Source organism: Tenrec ecaudatus, chromosome X (assembly GCF_050624435.1).
Source record: "Tenrec ecaudatus isolate mTenEca1 chromosome X, mTenEca1.hap1, whole genome shotgun sequence".
Taxonomy (NCBI): Eukaryota; Metazoa; Chordata; class Mammalia; order Afrosoricida; family Tenrecidae; genus Tenrec; species Tenrec ecaudatus.
In genome coordinates this window covers 10,938,066-10,952,976 of record NC_134548.1, presented here as the reverse complement: position 1 = coordinate 10,952,976, position 14,911 = coordinate 10,938,066, and the positions used below count along the sequence as shown (strand labels likewise).

The 14,911-nt window shown below is 39.6% G+C and overlaps 1 protein-coding gene across 3 annotated transcripts in view; it reads right to left on the bottom strand.

The window, feature by feature from the left end:
* The window catches only part of MOSPD2 (motile sperm domain containing 2), a 53,453-nt gene that overhangs the window by 18,638 nt on the left and 19,904 nt on the right, over positions 1–14,911 (bottom strand). For all 3 annotated transcript variants that reach the window (XM_075539639.1, XM_075539640.1, XM_075539638.1), the window contains exons 5-8: positions 13,239–13,393; positions 7,946–8,006; positions 4,740–4,778; positions 1,633–1,757 (exon numbers count right to left, since the gene is read on the bottom strand). In XM_075539639.1, the coding sequence (XP_075395754.1) occupies positions 1,633–1,757; positions 4,740–4,778; positions 7,946–8,006; positions 13,239–13,393 (380 nt within the window). The remainder of the gene's footprint in view (positions 1–1,632; positions 1,758–4,739; positions 4,779–7,945; positions 8,007–13,238; positions 13,394–14,911) is intronic.

Here is a 14,911-nt window from a genome sequence, read left to right as displayed (position 1 = left end):
GTGTTCAAGAGTTCTTTCCAAGACCGGTCACTGCAATGCTGTTAGTAATGAATACAAACTAGGAAGCAGCTAAAGAGCTTTAAGAGAAAAACTCATGAAATCATATGCCACCCATATCCTGGAATATGCTACAGCAGTTTTCAAACAACAAGGGAGACCTATATGCATCAGTATGTTCACGTGGATGTTTCTTTAGAGAAAAAACTTTTCATATATTAAACACAGAATGTCACTGCTAAAATTCGATTATAATTCTGAAGAATTAGTCTACTAATGCCAGAGAAGAGAAATAACAATTACACAGGAAAATACAAATCACTAAATGCTGTTCAATTTACATTACAACAATTCTATGGGCAGATTATTAACAATGGCAAATCAAATCAAATTGCTATTTTACCTAAGGGTAGTACTTGCATGGAGACAGTATGTCTTTCTAGGGTAAACAGTGAAAGCAGAAAGCCTCAGAATAGAAAAGTAAGAAACGTTGAGTTAAAAATATCAGCTTGAGTTTTTCTCTAGTCAAACGAAACCAACAAACAAAAGGAAATATCAAAACTTTTCATCTTGTTAGGATGAATATAATTTTGCCAGGCCAGCAGTATACAAAGTAGATTGTAACAATCAACTAATTGAAATATTATCCACCAATTTAACCCACAGCAAACAAAATCCATAGGTTTCACAGTTCATATATATATAAAGCCATTAGCACAATAACTTCACTGTTAGGTAACATTAGAATGTTAGCATGTGTCAACCTAATCCAGGTCTCTCTATTTGTAAGTAGTAAAAATGTGATAACAGGTTTTATTATATCTAGTTAATAGTACCTTTTAAAATGAAAAGATGGTTGGCTAGCAAATTAAGTGGAAACAGACTAAAGATACATCAAAAGGAAATGAAATAGCTCCAGAGTTCAGCCTTGGTCGCTGGGGTGCTCACTCATTGCCAACGGAGTCAATTCCAATTCATGGCGCCCCTGTAGAACAGGGTAGAGCTATTCCTGTGGGTTTCCGAGACAGGAGCGATACCGGAATAGAAAGCATCATCTTTCTCCCAAGGGATGGCTGGTGGTTTTTAACTGCCAACCTTGTGGTTGGCAGGCTAACTCATGACCCCTATGCCGCCGGTATCCTAGGCAACCATGAACCGGAGAGGAAGAAGCTCTGCACACAATGCACTCCAAGACAAGTGAAGAAAACCAGCCGGGGGTACGGTAGGTACTGCGTACGGTATGTACACTACCTGCTTAATAGAGATGAGAGGATGATTGTATACACTTGCTTGTTTACGTCATCAACCCACATCCCTGGAGATTAATAGAAGAAGTGCAACTGGTGAGAGCAATGGAGTAGTTGGGGGCAGCAGTGGGTGAGAGACATCTCACCGGATGCCTTGCTATACCTTTTCATTTTCAAATCATGGGAAGACACTTCCTATCCAAGCATAAAGAAAAACTAATCGTGTTAAAGTTTCAATGCCTATGACACGTCTTGCTACTTGGGCTACCTATCTATGAGATATCTTTGGAAGTTAGGACATTACTTGTCCTTTTTCTCAAAGAAATGAGTACTTAAGGCGCCAACACTCAATGCGCTTTGAAACAAGTTTCGGATATACTATACTTACAGTTCCGCCCATGTGGGGAGGCAGGTATTCCACACTGACATACTCCTGGACTTCATTTTTCGTCGTGAACTTCAACAGACTCGTGGCTTCTGGCCCCAGCCATGTTTTCACAAGTTTGAAAGCAGCTGAAGGAAAAACAGTGACTTCATTCAATTTCTCACTAAATTATTTTCATTCTCTTTCTTGGTGGGTCTGTGGCACCTGCTCACTTAGGTCAGCTGAAATTTCTTTGGGCTTGCATCTGTCAGACTGATTGTGAAATAGCGTGAGGTACTTCAACAACATTCTAGACCAGTGGTTCTCAACTTTCCTAAAGCTGTGAGCCTTTCATACAGTTCCTCATGTGGTGGTGACCCCACAACCATAACATTATTTTTGTTGCTACTTCATCACTGTCATTTTGCTACTGTTATGAATCGGGCAACCCCTGTGTAAGAGTCGTTCGACCCCCAAAGTGGTCGCAACCCACATGTTGAGAACCACTGTTCTAGACCCTACAAGCGTTTACAATGTCCTTGTCCTTCATAGGTTCTGAATGTTCCAGAAAGACTCAGAAGGGGTAAATGGACTTGATGCCCATTAATGAACTCATCAAACTTTTGGTCTCTGAACAAATCCATTGACTGATGATCCCAACTACTAACATTTCCAGGATGTAAGTTTAACTGCAGGGTAATTTGGGAAACTGACTGCAGACTAATTAGGAAAACGTTACCATGTCACTTACTTGGCGGTTCTGGCAGGCCACCTGACCCCAATCGGACATAAGTGACTCAAATGGGGAGTACTAGCAGAGGAGGAAGCAACTCTGAGCTACCTGGAGGCTGGGGCACCAACCTCTCAGCTTTTCTTCCTCAACACCAATGTTAGGTGTCTTTCCCACAGGTGTTGCCATGTATTTAACTGTGGGGAATCTAGGGATGGGTGGAAATAAATTATATACATGTAACCATTTGGTAGTTCCATCTTGTTTTGTCATGCCATTTCATATGTACATTTAATATTTTAAACCTTAGATGCACCACAACATTCTAAGCACAGAGTCCCTGGATGGTACAAATAGGCGCGAGTGGTGTTCACTGCTAACTGGAAGGCTGGTGGTTCAAATTCACTCAGAGGCCCTGGGGAGAGAGGCCTGGCAATCTACTTTCCAAAATTCAGCCACTGAAAACCTGATGGAGTAGTTTTATTCTGACCCACAAGAGGTTATCATGAGTTGGATTTGACTCAGTGGCAACTGGTCAGACTTTGTTTGTTACTCTAAAATGAGCGTAAAGAAACTAAAACAAAAATAATGAATTAAATGGGCAAAACATGTCCATGAAAACAATTCCAGAAGAAAACAGCATGACAAATCAGAGAGTACGTCTAAGTATACTTCATACATTTTTTAACAAATCATTAAATTTTTCATTTCAAAAGTTTGTGTTTGAGGCTATGTTCCTTGAATAACTACTGAAAATTGACTTTTTAATAACAGTTTTAGGGAGGCATAACTTACATTCCATAAAAGTGACCCCTTTCAAGTATGATTGCTTCTAGTACATTACAATGTTCAACATTCATCACCACCAGTTAGTTCCAGAACATTTTTTGTCACCCTGAAAAGAAATCCTATACCCATTACACAATCACTCTCTCTACTCGCTACACCCCAGGCCCTGGCAACCGCTAATCTATGTACTGTATCAAGTGACTTCTAACTGGTTTCACTCATGTAGCATGCTTTAAATCAGTGGTTCTCAACCTGTGGGTTGCGACACCTTTGGGGGTCAAACAACCCTTTCACAGGGGTTGCCCGATTCATAACAGTAGCAAAATGAGAGTTATGAAGTAGCAATGAACATAACTTTTTGGTTTGGGGTATCTAGCACATAAGGAACTGTATTAAAGGGTCGCGGCATGAGGAAGGTTGAGAACTACTGCTTTATTAAAGGGCCATCCATGTTATTGTTATTTTTATGGCTGAGTAATACTCTTCAATATGGAGATTCATCAATCAGTGGATACCTGGGCTGCTCCTTTTATTAGCTGTCATTTCGTTGAAGACTTTTGCATTTATGTTCATAAGGGATACTGATGTTTAATGAACGTTCCTGGTGCTGTCTGTGTCTGGTTTCGATAATAGGGCACTTGTGGTTTCATAGGATAAAGTCTAGCAAGTGTTCCCTCTCTTCTTATTATTATATTCTTATAACTCATATTTATTTACATTCCTCTTCTAATTTTGGGAATAGTTCTGAAAAGGATCTCTATTATTTTTCTTTCTCTAAACAACTGGCAAAATTTACTAGAGAAGCCAATTGGGCCAAGATGATTCTTTGTTGAAATTTTTTGTATGAGTCAGCTTTGGCAATTTGTGTTTCTAGATACCTGTCTCCTTTGTTGGTGTCCAATGGTTCAGAGTATTTCTTTATAATCCATTTCATTTTTACAAAAATAAAATGTTGCTGCATTTCTGATTTTAGTAATGAGTCATCCTTTTCTCCCTTGGTCATTTTAGCTAAGGGTTTGTCTATTTTGTTGATCTTTCCAAAGAGCTATCTTTTAGATGCATTGATCGTTTTTTTTGATTCAATAAGTGACTCATGTAAACAAACATGAAAATGCCACTGTGAATAGAACATTCAACTCACAAACCACATTAAAATCGGTCAGGTGTGTTCCAATGACTATTTTGGTGTTGCTAAAATATACCGTGACTGTTCTAAGGAGAATTTGACTCTAGTGATTTGGGATGAATTTCAGATTCAATGACTCTTCCACCTCAACACCTGAAGCCCAGGAGAAAAATCTCACCCAGGCCACAGTCTGTGTTTTATGACATATTCTGACTGTGGGTGACAAACATCTTTCTTGTCATAGTGTTAGCTCAGTGGTTGATATCTTGATGCTGTACTTAGAGAATACTAGCAAGTACCCTGAGACTGGGGAGAGAAGGTTAACGAGGTTTTCCTAGGAATAGCCTTTCGCTATTCTAGTTCCAGATTCTATCATGCACACTGAGTGTGAGATAACTGTCTTTTTTTTTTAAATGCAGAAACCCATGTAGATTAGCAAAGGAAAACAAACACTTTCTTCTAGGAAAGTATGAACAATAAACTCACCATTCATTATCCAAGGCATATCAAAGATGACCAATTTTGCTAAAAGAAAAAAAAATTCACTGAATGTGATTTTTGTGTTACTGACATAACATTTCAGTTAAGTTATTTAAATACTATTTTACTTACTAGAAAAATGGAGCACTTGGATGTAACTAAGCTAAACACTGAGTGGTGCGACTGAATTCAAGCACAGAACTAACATCTCAGAAATGGTCAGGCCCACCCTCTCCTCTTCCTCCGTCAGGACAACTGCTTATGGAGAATGAGTATTATCATTGGCCTTTGAAAAACAGTCCGTCAAATATACTGCTTTTGTTTGCAAAGTGGTATGAAAGAAGACAGCGGAGAGGGCAAGTGGCGTCTTTGGATGTGGCATGACATGTTACTGCTTAAGGTCAACAAATGCTAACAATGATTACCAAGGCTAATTTATAGCATCAAATAGATTTTTTCAGGGATACTGTTGAACCACTCTTACAGTTGCCCCACCCCCCTCACTTTTAATAAATGACTCAGTGTACTTTATTTCGACTTTTCTTAAAATTATGAGCTCTAAGAAGCCAATAATGGCAAAGTATATGGAAGTATTATTTACACAGTGAGATGAAGATATGAAACAGCCCTGTTAACAACTCTGAGAAAGAGCAAGAAATCAGGAGAGATTTTTGACATGTCATTCATTCTCCTACTCCAGATGAATCAAAATGCAATTTTACTCTTCTCTGAACAGAGAACCTCCTAGAGCAGTGGTTCTGAAGCTTCCTAAGGCTCTGACCCTTTCATACAGTTCCTCATGTGGTGGTGACCCCCCAATCACAAAATTATGTTTGTTGCTACTTCATCACTGTCATTTTACTACTGTCATGAATCGGGCGACTCCTGTGAAAGGGTCGTTTAACCTCCAAAGGTGCCGCGATCCCCAGGTTGAGAATTGATGTCCTGGAGTGTTTATATTCAGGTAGGACAAGTCAAGTACAGGCCATTCATGGATTATGAACAAAGTTGTAGACCTGAGTCTTTGAATCAAAGTTTTTGTACAGTTGGCACTGCTGCATATGGTTCACATCGAATGCCAGCTAGACAAATGTTTGTCTTAATATATGGTGTACTTTTTAAGCATTAAAATACATTAAAGAATTAATTCCAGATACACTAAAGCATCTTTACTACAATAAAGCAATTATAATGTTTTGATGCACATTACAAAGTAGCACTCATTATTACATATCATTGTTTATACCACAAGTTTGTATTTATAGTGGGCTTTATGAAGGTTCATTTGTAACTACAAGCTGTACATAAGTCTGGGGACTGTTTGTGCATGTAATGACACACACTACGAGGAAAGAAGTACCTTCCTAGTGCTTAATACCTGTTTTCACCTGAGCTATGCCTAAAAAAAAATCTAAGCTCATGATTTTACTATATAATATTTACATATCATGACACATTTTGAATAACAGAAGATTAAGCAAAATTCACTAGATTAGCTGTAAAAATCCAATATGTAAAAGGAATTAATTTTAGTTCCCCGAGATTACAGTGTTAACGAAGAATACCAAATGTATTGTGAACTGCCAAAAGACTGAAAGAAAAATTGTGTATGTTGGCAGAAGTATAGCCAGAATGTTCCACAGAAGAGAGGATAGTGACACTCCATCTCATGTACTTTGGATATGCTATCAGGAGGGACCAGTCGCTGGAGAAGGACATCGTGCTTGGTGAAGTAGAGGCGCAACCAGAAAGAAGAGCCATCAGAAGACGGAGTGACACAGTGGCTGCAACCATAGAGTCAAGCAGAACAATGACAGCGTGGATGGTGCAGGGTGGGGCAGTGGAGTGTTCTGTTGTTTAAGGGCCACTGGGATTCAGAACTGACTGACTCCCCAGCACCTGACAACAGCAATTGAAATGAACAATGTTGCAATTCACTTTATATAGATGCAGGACTTTACGAATAGCTTTTTCAAAGGGTCATGGATGTGATTGATGATCATGATGTTTATTACAATTTAGTGTTTCATCCCAAGGTCCTTTCGATATTTGAACAAGCAGCTGATGTTGTCATATTGTAGAAAAGAAAAACAATTACACTATGAATACGGAGTAGTGATTCCCCCCTGACCACCTGCCACTGCTGAATATGCCTTAATGAATCTGGGGCCGTGCCACCTAAGAACAATTCATAAGGAACAGCAGAGCCTACGGCACCCGAGATTGGATGTCGGTTATCTTGGCCATTCTATTCCCCTAAAACCATTCATCAATCCTTTCTAAAGGGAGGTGACACTGGCCATAGAGATTTACCATGCTTTCTGTTTGCTCCTCACTCAATGCTAATGTTAACAATGTGACAGTAAGCACAAAGGATGAGGATTTGGGGATTTTAGCTTCAGTGTCGTCACCTGAGTGCAGGGGTCACAAAAGACCCTAATGGTGCTATCCACCAGGGTTTGCCCACGTCAACCTGCATCTTTTCCGTTTTCTGACGTCTCTATTATCCCCCTTCTGTCTTTTCACTTTCCACCCATTAGGGTTAAATATATTCGACTGTCTATGTGGGGTGGTACATTGATTTCTCCAGGGGATAATCATAGAAATCCAACAACTGCAAAATGAATATACAATGCTTAGGAGTTCTTCTTTCAGGCAATTAAGGGAAGAGTCACAATTAATAAAACAACACACTAAAAAAGCAAACTCCAACTGCCAGGTTCAAATGTAGTACAACCGTCTTTCTAGCCAAGTGCTTTCTTATTGGCAACTTTAAAAATAGCAATTAGTAACAACATAGCATGCAATGTATTTATATGTTGCCACTGCTTATCCTGCTGTCCTTTATTTACCAACACTGCCTATTTGTTCTTGTACCCAAGATGTTCCATATAATATTATTTAAATAAATAAAAGTTCAGGTTCGTAAAATAGGGTTCTTCTCGAACAGGTATAGTAGTTTTATGTCCCCGTGTGTGTATGTGCATGTTATAGCATGCCATGTATGTAATTTAAAACTTAGATTCTTAAAATTAACTGAAAGAATTTTCCCTGTAGGGGTTATACTTAGATTTCTATTGAACCCACTTAAAGCACTTCATCAGAAAACAATGTTTCAGGCATAAAAATCCAAAGTAAAACATGGCTCCACATTTCTCTAACATTGCCTAGAGTCTAGATGCGTTACTTTTATAAAAGAGTAATTTACTTACAGAGGTATTTAGGATAATAAACCTTAAAGCAGTTGATGATAAATCGTACAAAATCCATGTCCTAAAATAAAGATTATATGTTAAAAAAATTTCAGACTAGCCACATTAAACAGCTTTAAATAGTACATTTTATAAAGATGATACATCTCAATAAGACAATGACTATTTTAAAAAATTAGTTCTTATAGAAACATTTATATCTAGGATTAAGGTTTTACGCCACTGAGCTCCTATAATAAACCGAGCTAAAGGAATCAGATAGCCTGATGTTATTTTAGCATCATTCACATTACCTCAAACTAGTCACATGTTTCAGGTGACTTAGGCACGGTGGCATTATAAAATGGTTCTAACAGCACGCTCCATAGAGAAATTCTCTAAATCTATTGAGCAATTAAAAAATTACTGAAACAAATGTACAGTGTACAAGCAAACTATTTGGAATGATATCACATAGGCTGGTATATTTAATTTTTATACTTATTTTTATACCTCATGATAGTGTCAATAAAATTAATTTCACCCATCTTTCACACAACTGTTAATGTGACCATTTGCATTATCTACTTCACTCCTGGCACCTAAACCTTTTTTTGGGTAAGACTAGAATGTTTTTTAGGTTATATTATTCATTCAAGTGGTAAAGCGTGGCTATTCCAATATGTGGGCGACACAGTATACACAGGTAGTTCTACTGCTTTGAGCATATTCTCTGCTTGTTTTTGTCTGATGTGTGCTGCAGAACCAATCCCAACTCATGGCAACCATAGCAACATGAAATCAGGCTGAGTCTCGGCTCTGTTCACATGGATGGCTTCATTGCCTTTATTTCATGGTCACAGCCTGGTTTGCTAAATCCTGATCAGCCACCTTATAAAGACTGTGGGTTCCGACATAACGAACTAAACTTAGATCCATCACAACGTGTGAGAGGTGGGTTGTTCTGGAGATGAGATGAGATGAGATGTTCTGGAGATAAGAACCAATAAATTCATCACTAGTGAGTTGCAGCATCTCTAACTATAGTAAATTCCAAGTAAGCATCCATACCCACTTTAAGTACTTATTATAAGAGATAAACCTCAGTATATAATTATACCTTAGAATGAATCATTCTTTCCACTGTCACAAAAGCTCAACAGACGATAGTTAAGTAACAGTGAAAGAAAATATCTGAAAATGACTAGAGGGATGGCCCAATTTGGGTTTTGCCAGTTTATAATAATGCTTGAAAACTCTTTTTCTCAATAGCTTCGCTTTCATCTTTTATGAAATGGACTATTCCTGCTCGTACAATCTCAAGTGATTGGTGATTGGGCTGACATTGATAGGATGCATGCACTAGCTCGATAAAACCCATGGCTCCCTGCATTCTAGAAGGATGTTTGAGGACACTGTTCACTCGCTTATAAGATGTCCTCTTTGAGGACCCATGAGTGACATTTTCCTCTAGTTTGAACATTAGGGAAAGATGTACTTCTCCTACTATGATTCTACTGGACAACCACTGAGTAATTTCAATAACTGCCTTTCCTCCAGTCAGGCAGCTGGAAAGGTCAAAGTGTAACAGATGCTTTTGTAAAACAATTTTTGGTTTTTTTTTTTTTTTTTGCCTTTAAATTCTGCCTACATCTTCCCAAGGAGATTGAAATCTTTGTGAATCGTGGTAAGGTTCTACATAAAAACTATCTTAAAAATGTTTAAAATTCAACAAGAGTCAAATAGTTCACAATGCTGAGATGGATTTAAATATCTGGGGGAATGTAACTGACAACAATGCAAATAAACATTATTTACAAAGTCAGCGGCCAAGCGCAAACTGCGTGCACTACCTGAGGACATTACTAACGTTTCAAGGGTCCAAATTAGCAGCTGCAAAAACGGCAGCTCAAGGAAAACACTCATGATTTGTTTTTATGGAAGTTGATACCCTTCTATACCAATGTTTCCTTATCTAGGCAGTTAGACTTTGGGGAGACATAAAGTGATTCCTTTGCAATCTGAAACTCACAGAAATTATGTTGGAATAATTCCGGGCCTTAAAAAAGAAAGAAAAAGGTGACTAACAAGAGAACCTGTGGTTTCAGCACCCAGAAAGGCTCTAGTTAACTCTTCCCTGTGGTCATTCTTTCATGCTTCAGGTGTCATTTTGGGGGTTATGTATCACTTTGATACAAAGGGGCTTTAAAGAGTTTGTGGCAAAATGGAATAAAAAGATAATGGAAATATTCCATGAATTTTTGAAGCCCCCTAATATAATTTTGTAGCTTTTTCATTAAAACATAGAAATACTTTCTATTCTTAAAAAAGTTAAGTACCATCTTACATAACTACACATATTCCATCAGCTAAATATACCTAATTTTCCTGTGTGGAACATATACACCTTTACACATCTTTTATTATTTTATATGGCCCTAAAATGTTGCATAAAAATGTTGTTTCTCTACTCAAGACTTCTTTCTTTAGAACAAATCTCTAGAAATTAGCTACGAGGCGGGGTACAGATACTTCACCAAATGGACTTTCAAAGGGTCTCAACACTGTGCTTTGCAAGTCTGTGAATGGCGCCCTGAGAGCTACCAGAATTTGCCAAAGTCAAAAACTAAGAGATGACAGCTATCATCTGTGTCAAATGGCCTCAGGAGGTGCTGGAAGTAGCTACCTCCTGAGTGACTAAGGTCACCAAACCAAAGTCCCGTTGCCATCAACTCAATGCAACGTGTGGCACACAACCCCATGGGTTATGGAGTTTTCTTGACGATCATTTTTATGGAAGCAGATTTCTAGGCCTTTGTGCCACATGCCCCTTGGTTGGGTTTAGACTGCCAACCTTAGTGGCCAAGCATAAACTGTGCGCACCACCTGAGGACCTTACTGAAGTTGCAAGTGTCCAATTAAGATCTAGGAGGATAACGATGGTAGCTTAAGAGGAGTCGGATCGCCTCTAACTTCATGAGGAGGGAGAGTCACAATCTGATGCATCAGCCCAAGGCAGAATCTTATGAGGCAAAATTCAGACATGCCTCCTTTCTCCAACCTTTTTACCAATTCTGACATGGCAGTCCCTGCCACGGCACTTTTGACTTCTCTGCTGGGCTCACCACACAGAACTCACAGATCAAACTTACAAAGTTGTGCTTTTCAGTGTAACAAGCTACGCGGCAGCATCAGGAAAGATTTAGGATACAGTTCTTTGGCTAGGATGGCCTCTTCTCAACTGAGCCCATAGGCAGGCCTCTCCCTGGCCTTTAGCCTCTTGGCCCCTCAGGGCTCTGAGGCCAGCCTAGCTTCTCTTCTACTTTAGCAAGTGTTACAAAGTTAAGGTGACCAGACGTCCCAATTTTGAACAATTTTCCCGTATCCCGTGACATTTTTAAAAGTCCCGATTTTTGGAAAGAATGCACGACAAGCTAGGGTACACGGTTTTTGGCTGTCATGTGGCTATTTCGCCAGGATATGAGTTTTATCACTGGTGTCCCGCTGATGTCCCACTTTACCAATGTGAAAAGTTCTTTAGCTCCACTGATAAGTGCACACAGGCACCTTATTCTGTCAGTAAGCCTCTTGTCCCAAAGCACTCAACTCTCTCCTTGAATTGGCAAGCCTAGCTCAGCTGACAAGTACCTGGAGGCACCCTGCTTTATCAGCAAGCTTCTTGTCTCACAGCACTCAGCTCTTTTGCTCTGTAGGTCAAGGGACCTCGCTCCAAGTATCTGGAGACACTCTATTCTGCCAGTAAACCTTGACCTGAATTCTGTGTCTTCTGCCTGTTTCTCTGCCATTGCTTCTCACTAAATTTTGTGTTATAGCTATCGTTTGGTCTAGTACTTTCTCAGTGCAGGGACCTTGGGTTCACAGGATATACTTTACTTGCAACTCCTTTTGGTGGTAGTGAGCTTGCCCCTCTGCTATGGCATGCCTTTCTTTTAAGCCTAGCAGGATGGCAAAACTAACCAATCACCTCGTTAGGGCTCTACCTCTTGTTTGCATGGCCACACCCTCAAAGGCACTGTCAGCCTTATTTGTATTACTAGCAAGTTGTCTAATACCTTTGGTAGACCACAAGTACATCATTTGCATAGGTCCACCCAATCATTTAGTAGGTGTTGTAAGACCATGACTAGAAAGGCCACCTGAAAACAATAGGTGGCCATTTTATTTATTTTTTTAAGCTGGGCAGTCACTGGAAGTAAAGTAGGCTTTAAGTTAATCAAACCAAGCAAACAAAAAAACCAAATCCATACACACACACACACACACACACACACACACACACACACACAAATCATCAACAAAATCTCAACGCTCTATATGTGTCAAACTCATGTAAACAGTTCACAACTGTAAAATATGGCATGCATATATAGAGACCAGGCATGGATTTATTCAACATTTCTTGGGTCATCACTTTGTGCCAGGCACAAGGTGGGAGGGGGGCTGTGAGGTTATTAGGCTCTATACCAAGTTTTCTGTGATCATCCACTGATGATTCTGCTAGCCTAGAAGTCTGCCCTCTATATTCTGTGTAATTAGGCCCAGAACATGGCTCGAAAATTTACAGCATCGATGCCAAATACTGACACATGATGGTCAGATTCTTTGAAACCTTCTTCCATATTTGACTTTAATTACAATTGGGGTAGGCTGGGTAATCAATCCCAAACATAAGTGTGGTAGTTACATAATCTGTTATCAATGTTAGATTTACGAGTGAAGGGGTAGAGGTTAGCCTGTCAATCAGGTTGCAGTTTGATGACCTCATTTGGAGGGGCTAAGGAGATAAATAGCTCACTGGAGGTGGGACCCCAGGTCACTTTCTGAGAGATAGCCCTGTTGACAAGACACATTGAGCTATGCTAGAGCCCTGGAGCTGAAGGAGCCACATGGAGATGTCTGCCGGTGCTGAGATGCCTATACCGCCACTGTATCCACAAGACTTTCCACCCACTGGCCTGTGATCTTCCTGTATTCAGCATCATTTCATGTGTTTCATGGGTCTGGAGAGGAATTTATGGACAGGTATCGGACATATGGGCTAATATCGAATGTATGGACTTGATCTGGACTGGGACGTTTTCTCAATATTCAATTGCTCTTATATATATAGCTCTTTCTTACACACATGAGTATCTATGAATTTGTTTCTCTAGTCCACTTAGCTAACACAAGTTAGTCACCTCAATTCCATACAGACAATTATTTTGAGGGTAAAAGAGAAGGCAAAAAGAGGAAGAGGATGCCATGGCAATGATTTAGAATGGCAATGATGATGCCAATGAAAAATGCTTACTATGTTATTTAGTCCAGTCTCTGACAGGTCAAACATCACTGTAAGAGGTTTCCCGCTCTCTCTTTTAGCGTAACGTTCCAACCAAAATGCTGTAAGTTTCTTTTTGTCCAATGCAGTTTTGTTGTCTTTTACGTGGTACTTCACTTTGATCCAGACTTGAAGAGAACAGATTAAAAGAAAAAGAAGATAAAAATAAGAAGTAATTTATATACGAGAGAAATATCAAAAGTTTGTGGAAAAATTCCATGATCTTTCCATCCCACTTCTCCCTGGACCTTCTGAGGCCCCCTCATGAGGCCCCCTCATGCCTGAGGCCCCCTCAGGCATCACCTTTTCCCTGGACCTTCTGAGGCCCCCTATAATAATACATATATATTATTATTGTTAGTCACCATCCAGTTGATTCTTATGGTGGCCCCATTGGGGTAGAGAGAACTGTGCCATAGGCCTTTCGGGGTTATGACCTGTAGGCACTTGTACACATAGTGAACCTTTTACAGTAGTGTTGATTACAATTCTTAGGGGCACCATAGAACACAGGAAAACTGCCCCAAAGAGTTTCCAAGGTTGGGAATCTTTTATTTCTTCCATTTTATTGGGAGCTCTATAGATAACATAACAATTCATAGTTCAATTAGATCACACATGATTGTACAATTGTTACAAAATGTTGTAAATCTTTATGGAGGCAGGCAGCCTCAACTTTCTTCCTTAATGTGGCTGACAAGATTCGAACCACTGACCATTAGGTTAGTAGCGGAGCTTAACCCTTGTACCATCAGGGGCCCTCACAGCTATATCAGATTTTACACAAATAATGCATACCTTCTACATTCATTTGCTAAGCATACCCATCCCTGTATTTTTGTAAGTGCTAGGTTATTGTTTGTACAGCAATGTGAGAAAAAAATTGGCAAAGCAGTACTTATGATGAAAATGCCTCAAGGGGCGAGGAAGTGGTTGGCAAACACACGTAAGAGGTGTGCATTATTTGTGCAACTATGGGGCAAACATATACGAGGAGGGCTCTATCAAGTTCATGGAAAAAAATGGAATGAAAAGATAGTGGAATTTGTCCAAGGATCCTTTATAGTGCCCTTGTATATAAATCCTTTCCCTTGATAATCCTCTTCATTTAATTTCTCAGATTAAAAACATCTCTTCTTTCTTGTAAATGAGAAAGAGGGAGCACATGGGAAGTTTAATTAGGGAGTAATCAGAAAGTAGGGGCCTTTCTGGTCGCCCCTATAAGAATTATACTTACATTACTAGTACGAGAACAAGAAAATGCAATTGAACACATAGTGTTTGCTACAAACCTGAAAGTACTTTTTATTCTGATTTTTGACCAAGAAGACATTGTGATGGTCAAATCCTAGAAATAATGCTCCACCTGGGACAAGGAGGGGTTCGGGGTCTGTCAACCATGTGCACGGACAATTGCAAGCTGTCCAGCCTAGTGACCACTGACACCAAACGAGTGGCAGCCACTACCTAGAGAGAAGGGCTGACTAGGCAGGCCTCTCAATAAAATGCTAAGGTGCCTTGATTTTCCTAAAAGAGATGTGATGCCCCTTCATGATTTCAAGAGGTGGGGTGGCATAGGATCTCCCTGGCAGTGGCTGGAAGAAAAGCCTGAAAGAGGTCGAGAAGAGGTGGCAGGTGGCGGATGT